At 44.0% G+C, this 18,850-nt stretch overlaps 1 protein-coding gene across 3 annotated transcripts in view; it reads left to right on the forward strand.

The window, feature by feature from the left end:
* SCHIP1 (schwannomin interacting protein 1) overlaps positions 1–18,850 on the forward strand; it is a 125,769-nt gene that overhangs the window by 62,719 nt on the left and 44,200 nt on the right. The window contains exon 1 of one of the 3 annotated variants that reach the window (XM_045851598.1): positions 9,930–10,178. The exons of the other annotated variants lie outside the window; for them this stretch is intronic. Within the exon in view, the coding sequence (XP_045707554.1) occupies positions 10,149–10,178 (30 nt within the window). The 5' untranslated portion in view covers positions 9,930–10,148. Of the gene's footprint in view, positions 1–9,929; positions 10,179–18,850 lie in introns of those variants that run through there. 3 annotated transcript variants of the gene reach the window in all.

Below are 18,850 nucleotides of genomic sequence, written 5' to 3' on the forward strand. Positions count from 1 at the left end.
CTAACAGTATTTTTGTTTCCTAAGCCTCTTCATAGTTTAAACTGGTTGAAAAACACAGCTGTCCACTAGAGGTCACCTTTCTTCAAGATAAGGGTCAGTCCCCTTTCTTAATACTCTGTTAATTTGTTTTTTTAAAAAAAACCACCACCACCTCGGAGAAATGAACTTAATTTTTTTTTGTCTGGGATTCTAAATATTGCTTTAGCTAAATGCACTTACATTGGTAGGTAAGGCTACATGGGCTACCGAAAACCCGGAGGGATAAAGGGAGGCAGGCCCAGTACTTCCCGTGTACACACACACACACATGCATGCACACACACACACACACGCACACACGCACTTTGTGCTGGGTCTGGCTTGACCTCTCCTGACAGATGAACTTATTTTTATTTGAAAAGTCTTGTGTTGGACCTGGCAGGTTATACTATCCTCACTTTTTCTGCTACTACCTGACTCCAAAGTCAGGGACTAAATGGAGACTAAAAGAAATGGTCCTTAAACACTGACATAAATTTGGGGTGAAACTGTGTACACTTCACCCAAATTTATCTCTGAGTCAGTTACTATTTTTCTTCAGTGTGCGGGTTTCAGTCAGCATTGGCCAGAAAATACTATGGGGAGAAGACTAGGATGGTGTCCAATAAACAGGCACTTTGGCAGATTCTGTTGAAATATAAACCATCTCATTATTCTAGAGGGAGAGGGAGGCTGCCCTGGCCCCTATACAGTGCCTGATGCATCAGGTTTCAGCTGTGTCCCTAGAAGAAACCAGGGATTGCAGGAGGTATTTTTAGAGGCTCATTTGCACCCATTATATGAGCTGCTAAACATCTTGGCCCCAGGTTCAGCCTCCAAAATCAAATTGGAAATTAGAGTTCTGAAATGTGGAAATAACTCAGAGCATAGATACAACTGAGATTATCTATGAGACTGTGGGCTTTTGGAGAAACGTTGTCCTATAAAGCTGTGGTGACAAGGGTATACCATTTCAGTCCAATGTGTAGGGATTTATTATCTATGCAAAGTATTTTTCTCCACCCGCCCCCTTTTGATATTTGTCCTACCAACTTAAGAAGCTTTTTACAGTCCTCAAAATTGAGCTTGTACACGTGTCATGAACCAAGAGAGCTCTGCACTGGTCTTGCTGAAAACCCTTACAAATGAGTGTCCATGAGACCCAACTCGGTGCCAGGCCAGGTTAGTGTTGGGAGCATCTGTATAGCACATTCCCTCATCGAGCCTAATAGGTGGATCGTACAATGACTAGAGGAAATGCCCAGCATATCCAGTGAGACAGTCTGGTTCTAGACTGATGACCTATTGGAGGTTGGGGTATTCTGTCTTGTTCACAATAAGAAATGTGAGCAATTGATATATGATGTTAATAAATCAATTTTGAAATAAATGTCTTATTACTTTGTTTTCAAGCTTTTGATATATTTAATGTAGAATATCCAGAGATTGCAGCATAAGCTATTCAAAACTATTACCTTTTCCATCTACTTATCTGTGTGAAACAGCATCTCTTGACGTGCCACAAAGGAAATAAGGAGTGCACTGTTGGAATAAGGCTGTAACTGACTTCTTTAAGTTCTATTTTCAAATGTCTGAGTTTAACAAAACAGCCTCATGTTTTCACTGAAGGATGTAAGTAAATAATATAAATTTGAGCTATGAATAATTTTATATTGATTAAAAACACTTTTGACTGTTTTACACATTGGTTTTCATTTTAAAAGCAGATTCTAATCCTTTTGAAAAGAAAGAGTGACAACCCTTGATTCACAACAATTTGCTCAGGAAACTGTTTTTTAATATCTGAATTAATAAACACAAGTATAACCAGGGTTGGAATAGTCTAAACTCTGAGTGAACAAGTTTACTTAGTTTGTAAGACTCTTGGGTAAGCTTCTTATGAATAATTATAAAGATAAAATATTGCAACTTCTTTTTATCCAGAATTCTCTCACTTCCCATTTTGGGGATTCCTAGTATGTGGGAAGAAGTTGTGGGAATATTTTGACACCAAGCATCATTTTCTGTGGGAAATGACCTCCAAGTCACTCTCCCAGGAGTCTCAGACCAGGTTAAGACGCTCAAATCACAGTTCATTACATCAATGCATATCAAGAAGCAAGGGTAAGAGAAGGAATGAGCTGATATACTTAGTGTGATATTCTGATTTGGTCTTCATTCCCATTTCTGGCACAAAGCTCCTAAAATTCTTGGAATTTCCTAGGTGGGAGTTTCTTTTGTTATGTTAATGAGGTGGCTTTTGGAAGGTACTTCAGTTTGAGGGCCAGTTGCCAGGGGAACCAACCACTCGGTGGGAGGGTGGGAACTTTCATTCCCAACCCCCAGACTTCTGGGGAGGGGAGAGGGCCTGGAGGTCGCATCTGTCACCAAAAGCCAGGGATTTAATCAATCCTGCCTATGAAATGAACTCTCCATAAAAAGTCTCCAAAAAAAATAATTCTCAAAGAGAGGATGGGATTCAGAGAGCTTTTGGGTTGGTGAACGTGTGGAGATTTGAGCAGGGTGGCACCCCGGGAGAGAAAGCACAGACACTCCCTGCCCTTTCCCCCACACCTCGTCCTATGCATCTCTCTTACCTCCAGCTCTTCCTGAGTTGTAGAAGCACAAGGGACCACGTGGGTCGCAGTTGGCATCTGAAGTGGGGAAGGAGGCCAGTCATGTGGATTGAACCCTTACCTGTGGAATCTGGAATCTGACATTTTCTCCAGGCAGATAGTGGCAGAACTGAGTTGAATTGTAGGAGGCCCAGCTAGTGTGCGAGAATTGCTCGGTGGTGTAGGAAAACCCCCACCTGCACATCACTGGCATTGGTCTCAGCGTAACTGGACCAGCTCCGGGCTGAGGGCTGGCCCTGGCCTAGCACAGTCTGTTCCTTTGGAGTCTCAGGCAACCTCCAGGCTCTTGACTTGTGCAGGAGAAATTTCGAGAACAAGTCAGAGTAAGAACGAAAGGAAGTTTTATTCAGGTAGAGAAAAATAGGCCAGGAAGGACGCATGGCGGCCACCGTGAAAGAAGCAGAGGTACCCATCCAAGGAAACACGGGCACCGTGGAGCTGCGCACTGTGGTCAGTAGTTCCTGAGATTTTATGTGTTCTCAGGGGTGGGTTGTTTCTAAGCTTTGCGATGCCAAATTCTGACTCTGCTTTCTGGTTGGGAGGGGCCTTGTTCCTAACACAACCCATTCCAGGAGTGTCATGCTATTTGTTCCCCTCGTGTTCCCCCTCTATTTGCCTCAGTTTTCATTACAATGATGGTGTCATGAGCTTTGGGGTCGGTCTATGTTCAATTTTTCCTTCCTTTCGGCATGACCTGGCTTCAGCCAGTCCTAATTGTTGCTGACTTCTGTGACCACCGCAGGTGTTTCCCACCATCAGCTGTTGTCCTTGATCATGGGTGAGGTGGGGGCCCTGGTGAGCGGACCTAGTGGCTTGCTGGCCTGTGCTGTTGGCTCCTACTTCCTCATTCCACTTGTTGGGATTTTTCCCCCCTTTCTATCGTGTCTCACCAGAATCATACTGAGGACATGGTTTGGGAGTGTGCAAGGACCACACTACCTGAGTTTTGGGTTATGCAGCATTTGTATGTCCAGCCTTTCTGCCACAACCACCCTCTCTGTCGATGATGTGGTCATGACCAGAGTGGAGGTTCGAGAAAGGAGGCCCAGGTAGACAGTGGGGGTCTGCTAACGACACACGGCTTGCTCTGTCAGAGACGCGGGGGCAAGGCCCTTCTTCGGCTTCCTCTTCAGCTCATCTCCTCGCCTGATAGTAGCTACAGATTGTATTTTTTGGGCAGAGGACACAGAGAGCCGGCATGGTTGTCATCAAAGGGCAGTCACTGTGCCACTTAATCAATATTGAGTGCCTCATGTGGCTCCAGTTATTTCGTGTGCTGTGAATAGTATGGGATTCTTTAGTTTTTCTGTTACTTTCTGTGCTCCTATGCTTGGCACACATGCTTGATCTAGGTCTCACACATCCATGTATTGACTTTCAATACCCAGCACCTCTCACGAATTCTGCCTCCTTCTGCTTACTTACTCATTGTCAAAATCTAACACAGCTACACATACGGCCTGTGTCTGGCAAGCTACTACATATTCACTGCATGTACTTAACACATATCATAAGTTTCATCCATCCCATTTGTTTATCTTGTTCTTCTATAGTATTAATTGAATCTCCCCAAGTAATACAGGAACACCCCCTACAAAATCTCTTGAAAAGCTTCCCCCACACTGGTCCAGCCTCTCTGATCTCAACCAAGCTGGCCTCCCTCTCCTTGAGGTCTATAACATCACTGCTTTTTCAAAGACCCAATCAAGGACACTCACCCTCTGTGCTTCTGCATCTTCCCCTTCTCCCCTGTGAGCTCCTCCTTACTCAGCATTGCTTCATAACTTGACTCACTGTACCCCGAGGCTGCAAGATGGAGTGAACCCCTCTCCTGTGCTCCTGATACCACTCTGTCAGGACTTGGCCCTTTCAGTTATTTCCCAGCCTCCACCATCAGTTTCTCCCTCCTGGCCTGCTCCCTCCCTGCTGCCCACAGAGGTGTTTGGGTGTCCCCTGTCTTAAACACCAGCCCCAAACGCAAACTCTCTGGTTCTATTACCTACTCAAGCTACCACCCTAATGTTCCGTTCATCCACAAACTTGCCCAGCTGCTCTCTACTCAGCTCCTCAACTTCTGAACCATTTATAACCTGGCTTCCATCCGTAACACATACTATGAAAATTATCCTTTTAAGCAGAACTGATGACTTCCTAATAGTCCAAACCAATGGCTTTGGGTTGTGTTTCCCTTTTGGCCTGTTAGTCTTTTCAGCTTCCCTGCAGTATTTGAAGACTTTGAGGTGTGTCAGCCTGCTTTCTCCCTGACCCCTCATGACAGTGTCTCGCCTTTTCTGTCTTCTAGACGCCTCTCAAATTCCTTGGCTTGTGATCTGTTCCTCTGTCTTCAAAGCCAAGCAACCCATTGTGCCTTCTTTCTTAGGCTGCTGTCTCTCTGGTTCCTCCTCTTCTGCCCCCTCCTTTTGCCTTATAAGGCATCTTCTGACACACTGGGCCCACCAGCATAACCCAGGACTGTGTGCCCATTTCAGGGTCAGCTGATCAGCAACCTTCATTTCCCTTTCCTACATGGGGATTAGGATGTGGCTATTTGGGGGGGGCGTCATTATTTTGCTCACCATAGTGATGTCTTTGTTTCTCATTAATTTTTTCTCTTTATCTCTTCCTTAATCTAATCCATGTCTACAGTTCAACAGTTCTCCTCTTGCAAAAGACCCCCACATTCTGTCTGTTGGCCTGACTTTTTTGTGAGCCCCAGTTGCCTCCTCCTGTACCTTCAACTTATAACTTTATGGTGAAAAATAAAGGGCCTCATCACTGCAACCCAATCCTTCAGAATTAGTTCCTTGTTTGAACTTCCCCATTTCTTTTCCCAGCACCAGCGTCACTCCAGCTGGGGTCCAAGATCCTCACCATGCCTTGTCTCGCTTACTCCCCTGTTTCTCTTCGCCTCCAAGGCGCCTGCAGTTCCTTTTTCAGTGCATCAGGGGATGCGCCCCTCTGTCTTTCCTTTCCATTCCCATCATCACCTCCATTTTTCAGGCCTCTCTTTATTCCTTGGACTGTTGCTATTACCTCTCATTTTAGGAGATGGGGGGAAAATCCGTCTCTGATCCTCTCCTGAGTAGTGTGTTTCACATGTTATTCTCATTTCATCCTGTTATCGACCCGGTAAACAGGGAATTAATATCCTTAGTTTATAGATGAGGAAACTGAGGCTAAAAGCAATGAAGTAACTTTCGGAAGGTCGTAATCATTCATGCATTCATTGAAATATATTTATTGGGAGCCTATGATATGCCAGGTACTGTTTTAGATGATGGGGGTAATTGCACTGAATAAACCAACCAAGATCCAAGTCCTGAGGAAACTCATAGTAATCTAGAAATAGAAAAGACAGACATTTAAGCAGTGAACAACCAAACGAACAAGATTATTGCAGTCTCCTGGTTTACTCTAGCTAAGAGTTTTCTCCCTCTTCTGAATTCCTAGTGCGCAAACAACAAAATCTCTTAGGAGGCACTTAGTGCATTCACTCATCATTATTTGTGTATACTGCCTTGTTTGTCTTACCAAACATTTGGAGGGCAGAAACTCTCCTTCGCATGGCACATAACCGGGATTTGTTTCCACTACGGGGTTGTACGGGTCAAGGGAGATGTTGGGGAAAATACTCCGTGAGCCACAAAGACATTTTCTCCAATCTATTGTCACAAGCGATGCCAATTGTGTTCTTCTCTGGGCGGGTCATTTGAGGACCTAGTTCTCCCTGATGTGAACGGGATTCATTCCCCCTGCAATTCCATTTCTTCCATGGCCCTGTAAAGAAGCAAAACTTAAAGCTATGTAACATTTCTTTCTGCTTTTCCAAACTCCCTAAGGAAAATTTAAAAATATTGCTGAGGACGATGACTTCCTTGTTTGCCTTTCCTACCCCCAATAACTTAATTTTTCCCCAACATTTCATTCAGGATATTTCCAAATGGAAAAGTTTTTAGGTGAATACCTGTTTGCGCACCATTCAGATTGAAGAATTAATGTTTTACTAAACTTGCTTTGTCACGGCTTCCCACCAACCCATCCCTCCATCCATCTCATGTATTTGATTAGTGTCAAAGTAAGTTACAGACATTAGTAAGCCTCCGCCTAAATACTCCAGCCTGCATGTCATTAACTAGAGTTCAAAATCCGTTAACCGTATCTTTTTTTATTCTTTTAAGGTAAATTTTACGTAACAACAAAATTTTATGTAACAAATCTTAAATATACTATTCAGTGTGTTTTGGGGAGGTGCATACCTGTGAGCCAAACCCTCATGAGGTCATACAGCTGTGCCAGAAAGTTCCTGCTGCCACTCCAAGCCAGTCCACGACCCCAGTAATTCACTTCTGAAACTGTAGACTCAGATGACCTGCAGATGGGACTTTTTGTCACTGTCTTGACTATCCAAAAAAAACCCTCATTCTGTTGCATTTAATTTCCTTGATTGAAAAAATACTTTTCTGGATTTAATTACATGATGGTTTGCTTGGTGGCAGTAATAGGAACAATAGCTTAATCAGGAAATATTAATATGTTAATTTTTCTTCCTTTAAAACATGCCTTAGGTTCAGACTTAGGCAGCACCGCACTGCAACCTCACTTTCACTGATCTTAGACTTTGATTTCAAGGTCGGCCTACGTTGACTCAGTGAGAGGGGGTTCATTCCTCCAAACCTGCTGGGTCCTTATTTAGCATTGGTTCGTATGAACACACTCACAAGGTATGAACCAGAAAGAAAATCTGGGCACTTTTTTTTTCTTACTTTGATGCCGTTTTATTGTTGGAGGAGGATTTATGTTCTTGAACAACTTTTTTAGGCCTTGGTTTCCCTATTTGGGAAATAACAGTGTATCTCTTGAGGTCCCACCCAAACCTGAGACCAAATACTTTTTACGGGAAAGGAAGCTGTCAGGACTTGGGAAGAAAAAAGCCTCCGTGCTCCGTAGCCCATACCGAAACAGCTGATCAATATCACTTAGTTCATAAATAACAAACGTTTGATAAATTTTCTAGCTTAAATGTTCTCAGAATAGCTGGTTTCTGTTTAACATTTTTTGTATTAGCAAATCACAGTTTAAATTGTAACACAAAGTCCTTTCTAATGAATGACTATAAAAGGAAGCTTGCTTGATGTATTTCTCTTTTTTCTTTTTTTCTTTTCAATGCTGTTTATACCACTTGAGAAGATTTTCTGACAGGATTTGGGATACAATTGTCAGAAATCTGTTCTCCCCAGCGCCACCTCTGAGTCACTTCCACTATTTATGGAACAGCAACTGTGAAGAGTGGGATCATGTTTAAGCTTTTTTTTTTTAACAGCACATGATAAATGTCTTCAGGAGCTTATGTAACATATCCCAGAGCCTCCAGTTTTCAGAAGAGAACAGAGTCCAGGAAGTGGTCTTGTACAGCTTTTGAAAGCGTGTTCCTGAGTCTTAAGGTCATAGATTGTCAGAGTAGTAATTTGAGTAAAGCTTGAACAGCCTTTGAAGTCGGAGCTGTTCTGTCTTGGAACGTTGGGGATTATGCCTTTTACATTAGGCATAAGATTTCCATTTCATCTTATTTGCTACCTTGCAAAAGAAGCTTTCACGTTGGCCTGCTTTTCCTTGCACATAGTTAGGATTCCAGAACCTTCATCCAAGTGGTTGCGTGACAAGCCGCTCCACACAGACGTCTCTCTCTGTCCCGCGTGCATTACTCAGTGCAGGAGGTGGGAGGCTGGGCTGGGGATGGGTTGCCTGTTGTTTCCTTTCCTTGGGCAGTTTCTCTCCTCGCTTCTTCATCCTGTGTCTGAGAAGACTCATGATGTAGGCCGGCCTCCTGCACTGAGGGGGCAAACGTTCCTCCTGTTTGAACCTCAAATAGCAAACATTAACAATATTTATGACAACCGGTTTTTGTCCTTCCAAGCAGCAGAGACGTTGTTATACAATTAAAAACATATCACCCAATATTCCTAACACAAACGCTCACCATTCATTAAGATAGCACTTGATACAAAAACATGTCAAACATGTAGATTTCATTCCTCAGGCAAAAAGCACTTATTTTGCTTTATCAGTAGCATAATGAAGACTGTTGGTTATTAATAAGAGTTTTTGAGAAGATAAATTAATGGATATATTAACATAGATTAAAAATAATATCCCTATTAAATTTCTTTTAATTGATGGTTTAAATTCAGTCACATTTTTACAGAGTACCAGTAAGTGCTCAGGGCCAGTTTATTAAGAAACAACCAAAAAAATTGCCTGTGGCAACTGGGAAAATAGATACGGAAATTTTATTGTGTTTATTTTCTTAATTTTCTGTCATTAAATTAGATTAAAAAATCTGCAGGCCTGGTTGTTTCTTGTGATAAACCCTAAAACCCTAGGAAGACCAGAAGCAGTTCAGAAATTGGATCCTTTTATCCTCAGAAACATGTATGGTCCAACTTGTATTTCCTTCAATTACTGTCTGTAAGTCCAAAATTTTTTCCATTGTTGCCTGTTAAGTACAGTGGGTGGTTTCTAGGATCATTTGTGTTATGATGGGGGTGTCTATTCAAGTCACAGCGTTGGTATGTAGATTAGATAGATATGCGCGCGGGCGTGCACACACGCGCACACACACACACACAAAGTCTTTTTATAAAACTGCAGTTCAGTTTTAGTTCCATAAAATGAATGAATTATACTGACTTTACTAAGCTTTCCTCCCCCTGCCAAAAAAAAAAACCAAACAGTATAGGAATAATTATGTCACCTTATTTCTCTTTGACTTAAAAAGCAAGGAAGAGCCAAAAATCAGTGGGGAATCAAAAGAATTACAAAATAATATTTTAAAGAATGAAGATCCTTCTTGTAGTTATAAAGTTGGCAAACACTTCAAAAACTCAGCACAGAAGACACCCTTTCGGTGTCAGTGTTCAGAATGGGCCATTTTCCCTTTCTCACATTAAAAGTTCTGAACTGAGCCCGGAGGCCTCTTGTTTATAAGCACCATCCGAGCAGCATCTATGGGCAGGAAGGGTGATGATGGGGGTCAGAAATGTTCAACTGCAACATTGATTTGGCTCCGTCTCTCTCCCTCTCCCTCCCTGGCCTTTTTCCCTTTAATGAGGACTAGAATGTTTCCACATCAGTTAACTGCCTTCATAAAGCACCAGAAGGTCACACCAGCCCCAGACTGATCCTTTTCTTTGTGCCTATAATATAATTGGCTGATTGTGCCAGTGATGAGCGCGCCCCCTCCCCCAGCCCGGTCCTAGCTCCATGTTTGCAAGCCTCACTGCTGGTTTCCGAGGAGAGCAGCTCGGCGCGCTGCGCGCTTCCCGGCACAGGCAGAGCCACTGCGCAGGTTGATCTGCGAAACAGCATCCATTTTAATCTGCGGGGAGCCCCTGCCTTCCCAGGGCGTTCTCTCCGCCTGCGGATGCTCCGCGTTCCCTCCGCAGCCTCCTCGCTGAGCAGTCCTGCTTTGGGGTCTGCGCCGTAGGATGCACTGAGATGGTACATCAGGACAACTGTTCGTATCAGGTAAGATTTAAAGCCTGATTGTGAGGCCGGCATCCTCTGGGAGGAAAGGCCTTCCTCTTCCAAAGCAGCAGGTTGCCTCTTTCCGGATTTTCAAGGGATTTTGCCATCCTCCACTCCCGGCCTTCATGGCATACAGTATCTGAATTGTAATTAGGGTTTCTGGGGACTAATGGAGCAGAAAACACTGCTTCCTTGGCCTTTAAAGCGTATGTGAAATCCTCTGAGGTGATCTGTGCTTTGCATATTCTGTATGTCTGCAAATAAGAGGAACTGTTTTGAGCTGTAATTGAATTTAAGGGGCTTCAGAGGAGGAAAATCTGGTCAGAATGTCACATAGACCACATCGAGGAATATGATAATTGCTCATTGCATGGGAGTTGCTTCACGTCCAGTTTTTAGGATTGTCCTTAAGGAAATTATGTAAATAGGAAGTAATGGATGATCTTAGAAATTTTCAAAAATCAGCCAGCGTGAACTTGACATTTAAAGTTGCACTTTTATGTCTTTCCAAACTTATTTGTATTAATATATTGTTCTAAACGGTTAGTAAATAAGAATTAAGGTGCCAACCAACATGCATAAAAAACTCCAAATAGAAAATGTTTTAGAATACATATTCATCTATATGCTAATTTGCTGTCTGGAGTTTTGAATTAAACACTGAGCTGATTTCAAAAGACCAGTTTAGAGTGTTAATAACTCTTTCCTGCGATTTCAACTGTCGAGGCAACATTGCAAGTATCTTCATTGTAAACAGACAGCAAGAACGTTCTGAGAAATTGCTGCTTGCATCAGCAGGCACGGCTAGTCCGAGTCCTGGATAGTTCATACTGGGGTATTACTCAACTGACCGACTTTGGAAGCTCTGAGAGACCAGTTCTCTAACTTAACAATGCCTCTTCCTTGTGTGAGGTAGGTTACCTGAGACGAGCAGGTGTTTCTCCTAAGGTCAGATTTCACAGGGGCAAATGTATGCAGGCAGGATAATACATTTCACAAGAGTGAGGGCAGTGGTTTTTCTAAGGTAAATAGAATGTGTCTGTATAATGTATTTACACACTTTTTTCCCTGCTTCATCATTGCAATTTCGTCATTGTAGGCTTGTTTTACAGTATTGCATTTTGTAGTAGTTTAGGTCTGTAGATCCCAAATATCAAGATTTGTGCTTCACAGAAATTCTTCCCAAGGGAAGGGGGTCAGGATGTGGGGGGGACCACTGAGAACTCACTCCCACGTAATACAGAGCTGGGGAGCGAAGCCTGTCGACGTCTCTGCAGAGCGAGCCCGCTCCTGGCACGGCTCCAGGCGATTAAATGACTGTCATAATTAAGATAATTTTTCTTCTCTCATTTCAGAGAAACTATGTAATTTAATTTTCGAAAGGCAAGGTACTCCAAGATTATTTCCTATATTTTTTCATTAGGGTGAACATGAAATCACCATTTTTATAGGTCAAAAATTGGTCAAATGTCAGCAATTGCATCTGGAGGGGAGGGATTTTGTTAGCCTACTGCCTTTTCCAAAGGAGGACAAAGTGAATTTATTTTATATAAACTACAGCATGTAGCACTGTCATTGTGTGCTCAATAGTTCTGAAGTGTTTGTGGCTTATTTTCACAATAAAATTAAGTGTATCAGGCACATAATCATAGTCGATAGATTCTGCATCTCCATGGGTTGTGTATAGAACTACCTTTATCTGTATATTCTTTTGAAAATCTCTCCCTTTATCCACAGCTCAGCAAAAACAAAACGCTCACCTGGAAACTGAGTCTCAGTCCTACTTAGACACCTTAGTTTTGGAACCCAGCTGACCCCACACGAGAGTGGATTCAGAAAGGGCGGTTTCTCGAAGTCCTTGGCTTGATGTTATCATGGGCACTCGGGACTTATCGACAGCCTGATGTTTTTCAGAAACAAACTTCCCCTTTTTGGATGAGGGCATATTAGCATTGTTAGTGAGTAGATAGAATTTATCCGTAGGACTGATTTCTTTCCTCATAAATGTACACCAACATTTCCTAATGGAGAGTCCATGAATGGGGCTTCAGGAGCCATTCCACCCAAAATTGCCTGCTCATTTTGGTGCATACCTAGAAGTGTGTTATCATTATGTTATCATCGTCATCCTCGTCATTATGGCAGTAATCGCTTCCTCATTGGTCTTGCCACTCTTGCCCTTGAACAGTCTTTTAAAACCTAAGTCAGAGCGTGTGACCCCTCTCAAAATTCTCCTCAGCATAAAAGACTGGGCCTCCTGGGGGCCCTGTTTCCCCTTGGACTCCTCTCCCGCATTCCCCTTCCCTCCACTCTCCTCTCACCAGCTGTCCTGTCCCTGCTACCTGGCATATGCTTCCCTGCGTAGGGGTGCCAGGTTTAGCAAGTGATCTGCAGTGTTTGAGACATGCTTATACTAGCAAATTGTTCACTGTTTATCAGAAATTCACACACACCTGGGCATCCTGTGAGTGTCCCCCAGAGCTCCTTCTCCCCTTCTGCAGGTCTTCGCTCATGTGTTACCTTCTTGAGGAGGCCCTCACTAGTCTCCCTGTGTCAACTGCCAGCTCCCCAGTTCTGTCCCAGTATCTCTCTCTCTCACTTCTGTAATTCGTGTTTATACTCGGCATTCATTACCCTCTATCAGAGCACACATGCATGTGTGTGTGTTCTGTCTCCCTCGCTCCACGGAAGCTCCAGGAGGGCAGGGGCCATCAGCTTTCCCAGTGTTTAGGGAAAAAACCCTCAGGAAATCTGGGTGGATACGCCTACTCTGTATAAAACACTATTGCATCGTGGTTTCTCGTGTTTTGATAGCCACTAGGGCGACTTTCTCCAATGTGCTCCCTCCCTCGACACCCACCATTAACCTGCAGGTTTTCCCTGGGGGTCACATTAGCCCCTTATTTCTTCTTACTTTTCTCATCTGTGAAATGGGATTTTTCCTAGTCAACACCCTGGCATGGGAGTTGGCAGGTCCCCCTTTGGCAGGTCTCCAAGGGTTGGAGGCCACCTTTCTGCATAAACAAGTCAGTGAATTACCGTGAATTAAGCGCTCCTTCCTCCTTCTGGTGCCCAGCGGGGGCTGGGGGAAGACTGTGAAGCAGCCCAGGAGCACCACGCACCGCTTATTTCTCAGTTGTTTGTTGCTGATAGAGGGAACTGTCCTTGATTCTTGTATATTGCTTTTCCAAATAGATGATTTTTTTTTTTTTGAAAAAGAAAGTTTTACGATGCGGGAGAACCTCTGTTGCAGGTGTTTTGCACACCCTGTGCTTAGAACAGCTTAATCCACGGACCAGTGATCCGCCCACGGAGGGTGATCAGAGAGATTCTTGGGCAGAAGTTCTGGTGGCGGTTTTGTGTTTAAAGGGTCTCATGTAGTCATCACCTTCGTGTACTTTTCTCTCTCAGGATTTACATTAGCGAAGAGGTTACCGAGGTGTGTGTTGTCATTTTCTCTGGTAGCCGTGCTAGGAGCTGGAGGAGCTGTCGACCTCCATTTTCCAGACTTGGGAGGAAGCCAGCCTCTTCAGGAAAGAATCTCGCCCAGAGCTGCAGGCCTGGCAGCCTTCGAGGGGCCACATTTTTATCCTCTGATAGGGAGCTTTGAGGTCGCGTTAACTCGACAGCACAAGTTTAGGTCAGAGGGTCCATTCTGCTTCAAAGCTCCCAAATAGTTTCCCTCTTTCCCAGCAGTTGGTTTTTTCTGGATTCAAGCGTGTATAAAAACAATGACGGGCTTTCATCCCTTTCTTTCTGTCGCTGAAATTCTCTGAACGACCACCTCCGATACAGATCACGCCCTCGCATTCTTGCTACTGTGGGAATGGAGACTGGGAAGAAAACAAAGTAAAGTGATAGGTGATTGACTCTCATCTCTTTCCTCCCTTGGGAGCTTGAAGAGACTCTTCGTCGCATGCACACCAGGTCTTGAGGACGCACGGTCGGAATCTATAACGGGTCCCCGTTTTCCTTAGGATCCCTCCTGTCCCACTTTGCGTGGCCTCTGAGGCCTAACCATGACCTGGCCCCTGGGCAGAAACTCCCCTCCCCCGTGACGCGACACTCCTGCCCCACATTGCGGTCACTTCTGTTTCTCTGCTTTGGTGCCTCAGCCTGGAATGTCTCCTCCTCACACTGCACCTGCTTCAACCTGTCTCAGGCTGAGGCAGCTTTCAAGGCTCAAATGTCAGGAAACTTTCCCCTCCCGTCCCCAGTCAAAAGTTCTCAGTGCAGTTTGGGTTTACCCCTGCTGGAGCCCATTCTCAGCTGGTGGTGTATAAGTCTGTCTCCCCCGTTCCACAGCACGCTTCCTGAAGACAGGAGCCTCCTTTTTACGTCTGGCCCTGTACATGGAGTATGTGTTCCATAAACGTTTGTAGCATTGAATTGCATTTGCTGCAGCGGGTGATGTTCTGAGTTCCTAGGATCAGGATTTCCCATCGTAATACCACAGAGAAGCTCAGACCTGTGCACTGCAGCAGGGAGTTGGTGACTATGCCCCTACAGTCCAGGTACCTAGCTTGTCAGCCTTCTGGCCAGTTGCCAGCACTTCAAACACCCTGTCTGCCAAAATGAGGGTGGGGGTATAGTCTAAGGAATAAAATGAGTGAGACAGTCCCAGCCTTCCCAGCCTTCCCAGAGGCAATGATTAAAAATACACCTCTGTACCTACTAATTCTTGACCCAGGAATTTTCCCAGGGTGAGGTGAACCTCATGGTCTGTCCCCAAGCACTTTTTCAAAATATCTGTGGTAGATTGAGGCAAGCACTGTATCCAAGCTGCCTTCCTTGACCTATTGAATTTTGCAAAGTTGTAATAAATCTTTTTACCATACAGAGGTAACTTTACTGCCTCCTGAAACAACTTTTTCTTGGGCAAAATGTTTCAGCCTAATGAAAGTGTCATACCCAGCACATAAAATAAAAGATGGCCTATGCTGTTCTGAAATACTAAGGAGTTTATCGATTTAAGTAGCGCATCAACATGTTTTGAAGAAGGTAGTAAACAGCCTTCATGCCAGATTCCAGTGGGTTATTTAATGGTTAACAAAGGAAAGGAAATATATCCTCTCCCTCTTGACACCAGGCCAAGTGAGGTTCCTTTCCCAACTTCTTCCTGTGAAGGAGAAAACAAGGTATCAAATTTGAATTCATTTAGGATTCCACCTAATTTAAGCCTGGTTTCACCCACAGCAGGGAAAAATATACTGGCTTGATGGAAAACGGAATTTCAAAGCGTTTTAGTGCACTATTTGATACAGGCTTTTAAGTTCATTGAAACAATTTTCTGTCTTATTCGATCAATTTTTTTTTACTGGAAACATTTTTTCCAAAGTATTTTTCAGTAGTACTGAAGAATACTTTGTTTTCATTGTTTTGCCTGGTTACAGTTGCATTTTTGCCTTGTTGAGATGCGCTGTGTTTTTTTGAAGAGGCAGTAACCTAACTATCACCTTAAAAATTAAGAACCTAATTCTCGATATATAATTCTACACTTGTTTTTAGCCCAGAAAGATATCTAAAAATCTAATTTATATCTTTTAACACAAAGGAAGAACAGCGGTAAGGGCCCAAACAAAATGAATACAAACAAAAAAAAAAATCTCAATACAACTACATTATGCACCTTGTCTGAAATAGAAATTTAGTAGAAGCACAAACATTTCTATTTAAAGAAGCACTTGGTGCCCCAAACACCATCATTCACAAACCAAGTGACCTTAAGAAATAAATATGCAACACCAATTTTCAGCCAAACATCTAGTATTTTCTCCTGGAAGGAAGGTGGGGGGGCAGGGCAGGAAGTGGAAACACCTCTCTGGTGCATAGGGAGCATTCATGATTTCCAGAGAGCAGAGACTCACACTCACACACACGCACACACAGTCTTGGGTAACTAATCACGATTTCATAAGAAGCTCAATGTTAATACAGCCATTCCCTGTTACTTATTCATATCCTCTATGCCAGGGAAAAATTAGACATTTTGGTGTACTTAGTATTCTCCTGTGCACTAACTAGAAGCCTCAGAAATTACCAAGCTTCCTGAAATAGAAAGTACTTGGACAAAACTGCTTTAATTCAGAAGAAAACTACTATGAAAAAGGCCTAGTGACAATCGGCATAGGAGAGCCATTAATGGGGAAAGAATGCTAAGAACTCAGAGAAATGTAGGGAGGATATCAATGCTGGGCCCACTCGGGAGCGCAGCCACGGCCACCAAAGTGACCACAGTTGAGTTTCTTGTACTCGGATCTTCACTGGGCAGAAAGATGTATGTCTGTGGACCTCAGTCGTTTTGATAGGGGTGAATGTTTGGCTCTCTGTCTACTCCCAAGACTTCCGCTTCCTCTACCCGACACTCCCAAAGCCATTATTTTAATTTTCTAACATACACTGAAAAGTTTACTTAAATGTTGCCTGCATATTTTCATGGTGTATGTAGCTATCCGAGTACCTTAATTGAAAGGCAAAGCAAATTTAAATGAACTTCGCACAGAACCAAAAAAGAAATAATTACTTTGGACAAAGATTACAACTCAAGTATCAGTTTGTTTAGCACGTGGAATTTGGATGGATGCCGCGGAGACAGTAGGTTGCTGAAGGGTGAGTCTGGATGAACGAGCCTTCCCATCTGTGAATCGGAAAATCTTCTGACAATGCATAAGTAATTTCCCAGTAATGTGGTGAGTGTCCTCAGAGTCAATAATTTCCACTAGTGCTCGATAATGATCATTTAAAAGCATTAGCTCACATGATCAATGCACCTTGCAGTTCAGGTCAGGGCTTGACAGGAAGCTGAAGCTCGCAGTTCCAGGCCTTGAATTTCAGGAGGGGGCGGAGGGGCCGGTGGGTGGGTGGGTGGGTGGGCAGAGAAGAGGCCCTTTCAACCTCAGGGAGGTTGCATTAGTAGCATTAGTATCTGGGCCCACATTAGGCCAGCACAGTTCATTTTGGAGAGAGGGTGGTGGTGGGGAAGGAACCAGAGAAAACTCTGCGGAAGGGACATGAGCAGCCCTTACCCCCTAGTGCGTGTGCAGAGCTCCTGAGAAATCACCACACATCTGTCTCCAGTGCGGTGCTTGGTTTATTCCCTTTCCTGTATCCATTGGGACCTCTCGGAAGTGACGATGACTGTGTTGATCCCAAACATGTGAAGTCATGGTCTTACCACCAAACCCAGAAATATGATCCAAAATAGAAGGCTAATGGCTTATGATGAATGTTTGCCAAGGTCTGGAGCTGTGCTTCTAAAATTGAAGGTGCATTCCAAAATCCTGGAGCTCTTTTAAAAATCTGTTTTCCGATTCGGTAGGGCTGGGGCGGGACCTCAGAGTTTTCGTTTCCGATAAGCTCCCAGGTAGTGTGTATGCTCTCGTCAGAGGGCAGTAAAACTCCAGAACGTACATCAAAGATCAGGCCACAAGATCGGAGATTATCTCGTACATAAAGCTGGTACAAGCCGTCCAGACTGCAGGGCTGCACCTTCTTCTGGAAGGGGTCTGGGCAGCGAGCCTGTCTGTGGGCCGAGCTCTCTTCAGGGAAGTGCACAGAAATTCATCTCCACTGGGGACCCCTGCAGGCTTTTGCATCCATGTTTCAGGAGGGGATGGGTATCCTCTCACTTGTCTCTATATAGTGCTCATTAGAGAATCACTTAGGAGAAAAGGCGTAGCGGGTGGAGGAGGAGAATGGTGCTCAGCACTCTCTTAGCGCACATCCTTGCTGCTGCTGTTTGGCTGGGAAATTTCATCTTGGATTTTGAGGGGCCCTTCCCCAAAAGATAACATATTATTACAGTGTTACGTGTGTGTTTGTGTATGTATGTCTACAGTCAGTGTATTCATTTAAATATGTGTGTACATGTACGTGGCTAATAATGAGAGCTCAGTCATTTTAACTGTGTATTTAAGCTCACCCTGTTAAAAATTAAAGTAAAACAATGATAATTAGGCTTATAGTGTTATGTATCTTACTTAGTCGTGTAATCTCTAAATGTTTAAAATTTCACTTAAGTGAGCTCTTGATTTGTCGATTGCTAAGTGGACTGGGATGCTAACCAAGGCCAGAGTCTGAAATTCACGGTACCTCCCTGCTCTTTCAACCAGAGCAGACCCAGTTTTATCTTTGAAAACTTCAGTTGAAAAGCAGTAATATGAACTACTATTTCCTACCATGGACAGCATTTAGAGGAAGTATTTTAAGCAACACATACATTTCTCCCATGTTCTTGTGTTTATTCAACAGCTCTTCACGTGTGTAAGGCATCGTCTGGATGCTGCAGGGGCAGCACAATGGAAAACTCAAACCCTCGCCCCCGTAGAAAAAGCCTTGAAACCATGTAGCGGTAGGAAAGAAGCCGCAGGGGCCCTGATTGTGCAGCATGTTAGGTGGTGATCATCCGAGACGGAGCTCTCACGTCATCTCCCGAGGCCTAACTGGCAGGGGACGCCGGTGCCACATGCTGGGCATTCCAGATGTGGGGTTTAAAGTCAGTACGTGATACTGTCGGAGGAGGGCTGCCAGAATTCTCCTGTATGGAACCCTAATTTGTAAAAGCTGTGCCTGATTATTTTAGTGTGTGCAACCGTTCCTTACCAAGGCAGCGGTGGGAGGCGGTCTGGCACGCCCATGTATGGATAGGATGTGGGCCACAGAAGCAGGGGACC

This window comes from Phyllostomus hastatus, unplaced genomic scaffold, assembly GCF_019186645.2.
Source record: "Phyllostomus hastatus isolate PE091 unplaced genomic scaffold, TTU_PhHast_1.1 phas_contig_86, whole genome shotgun sequence".
Taxonomy (NCBI): domain Eukaryota; kingdom Metazoa; phylum Chordata; class Mammalia; order Chiroptera; family Phyllostomidae; genus Phyllostomus; species Phyllostomus hastatus.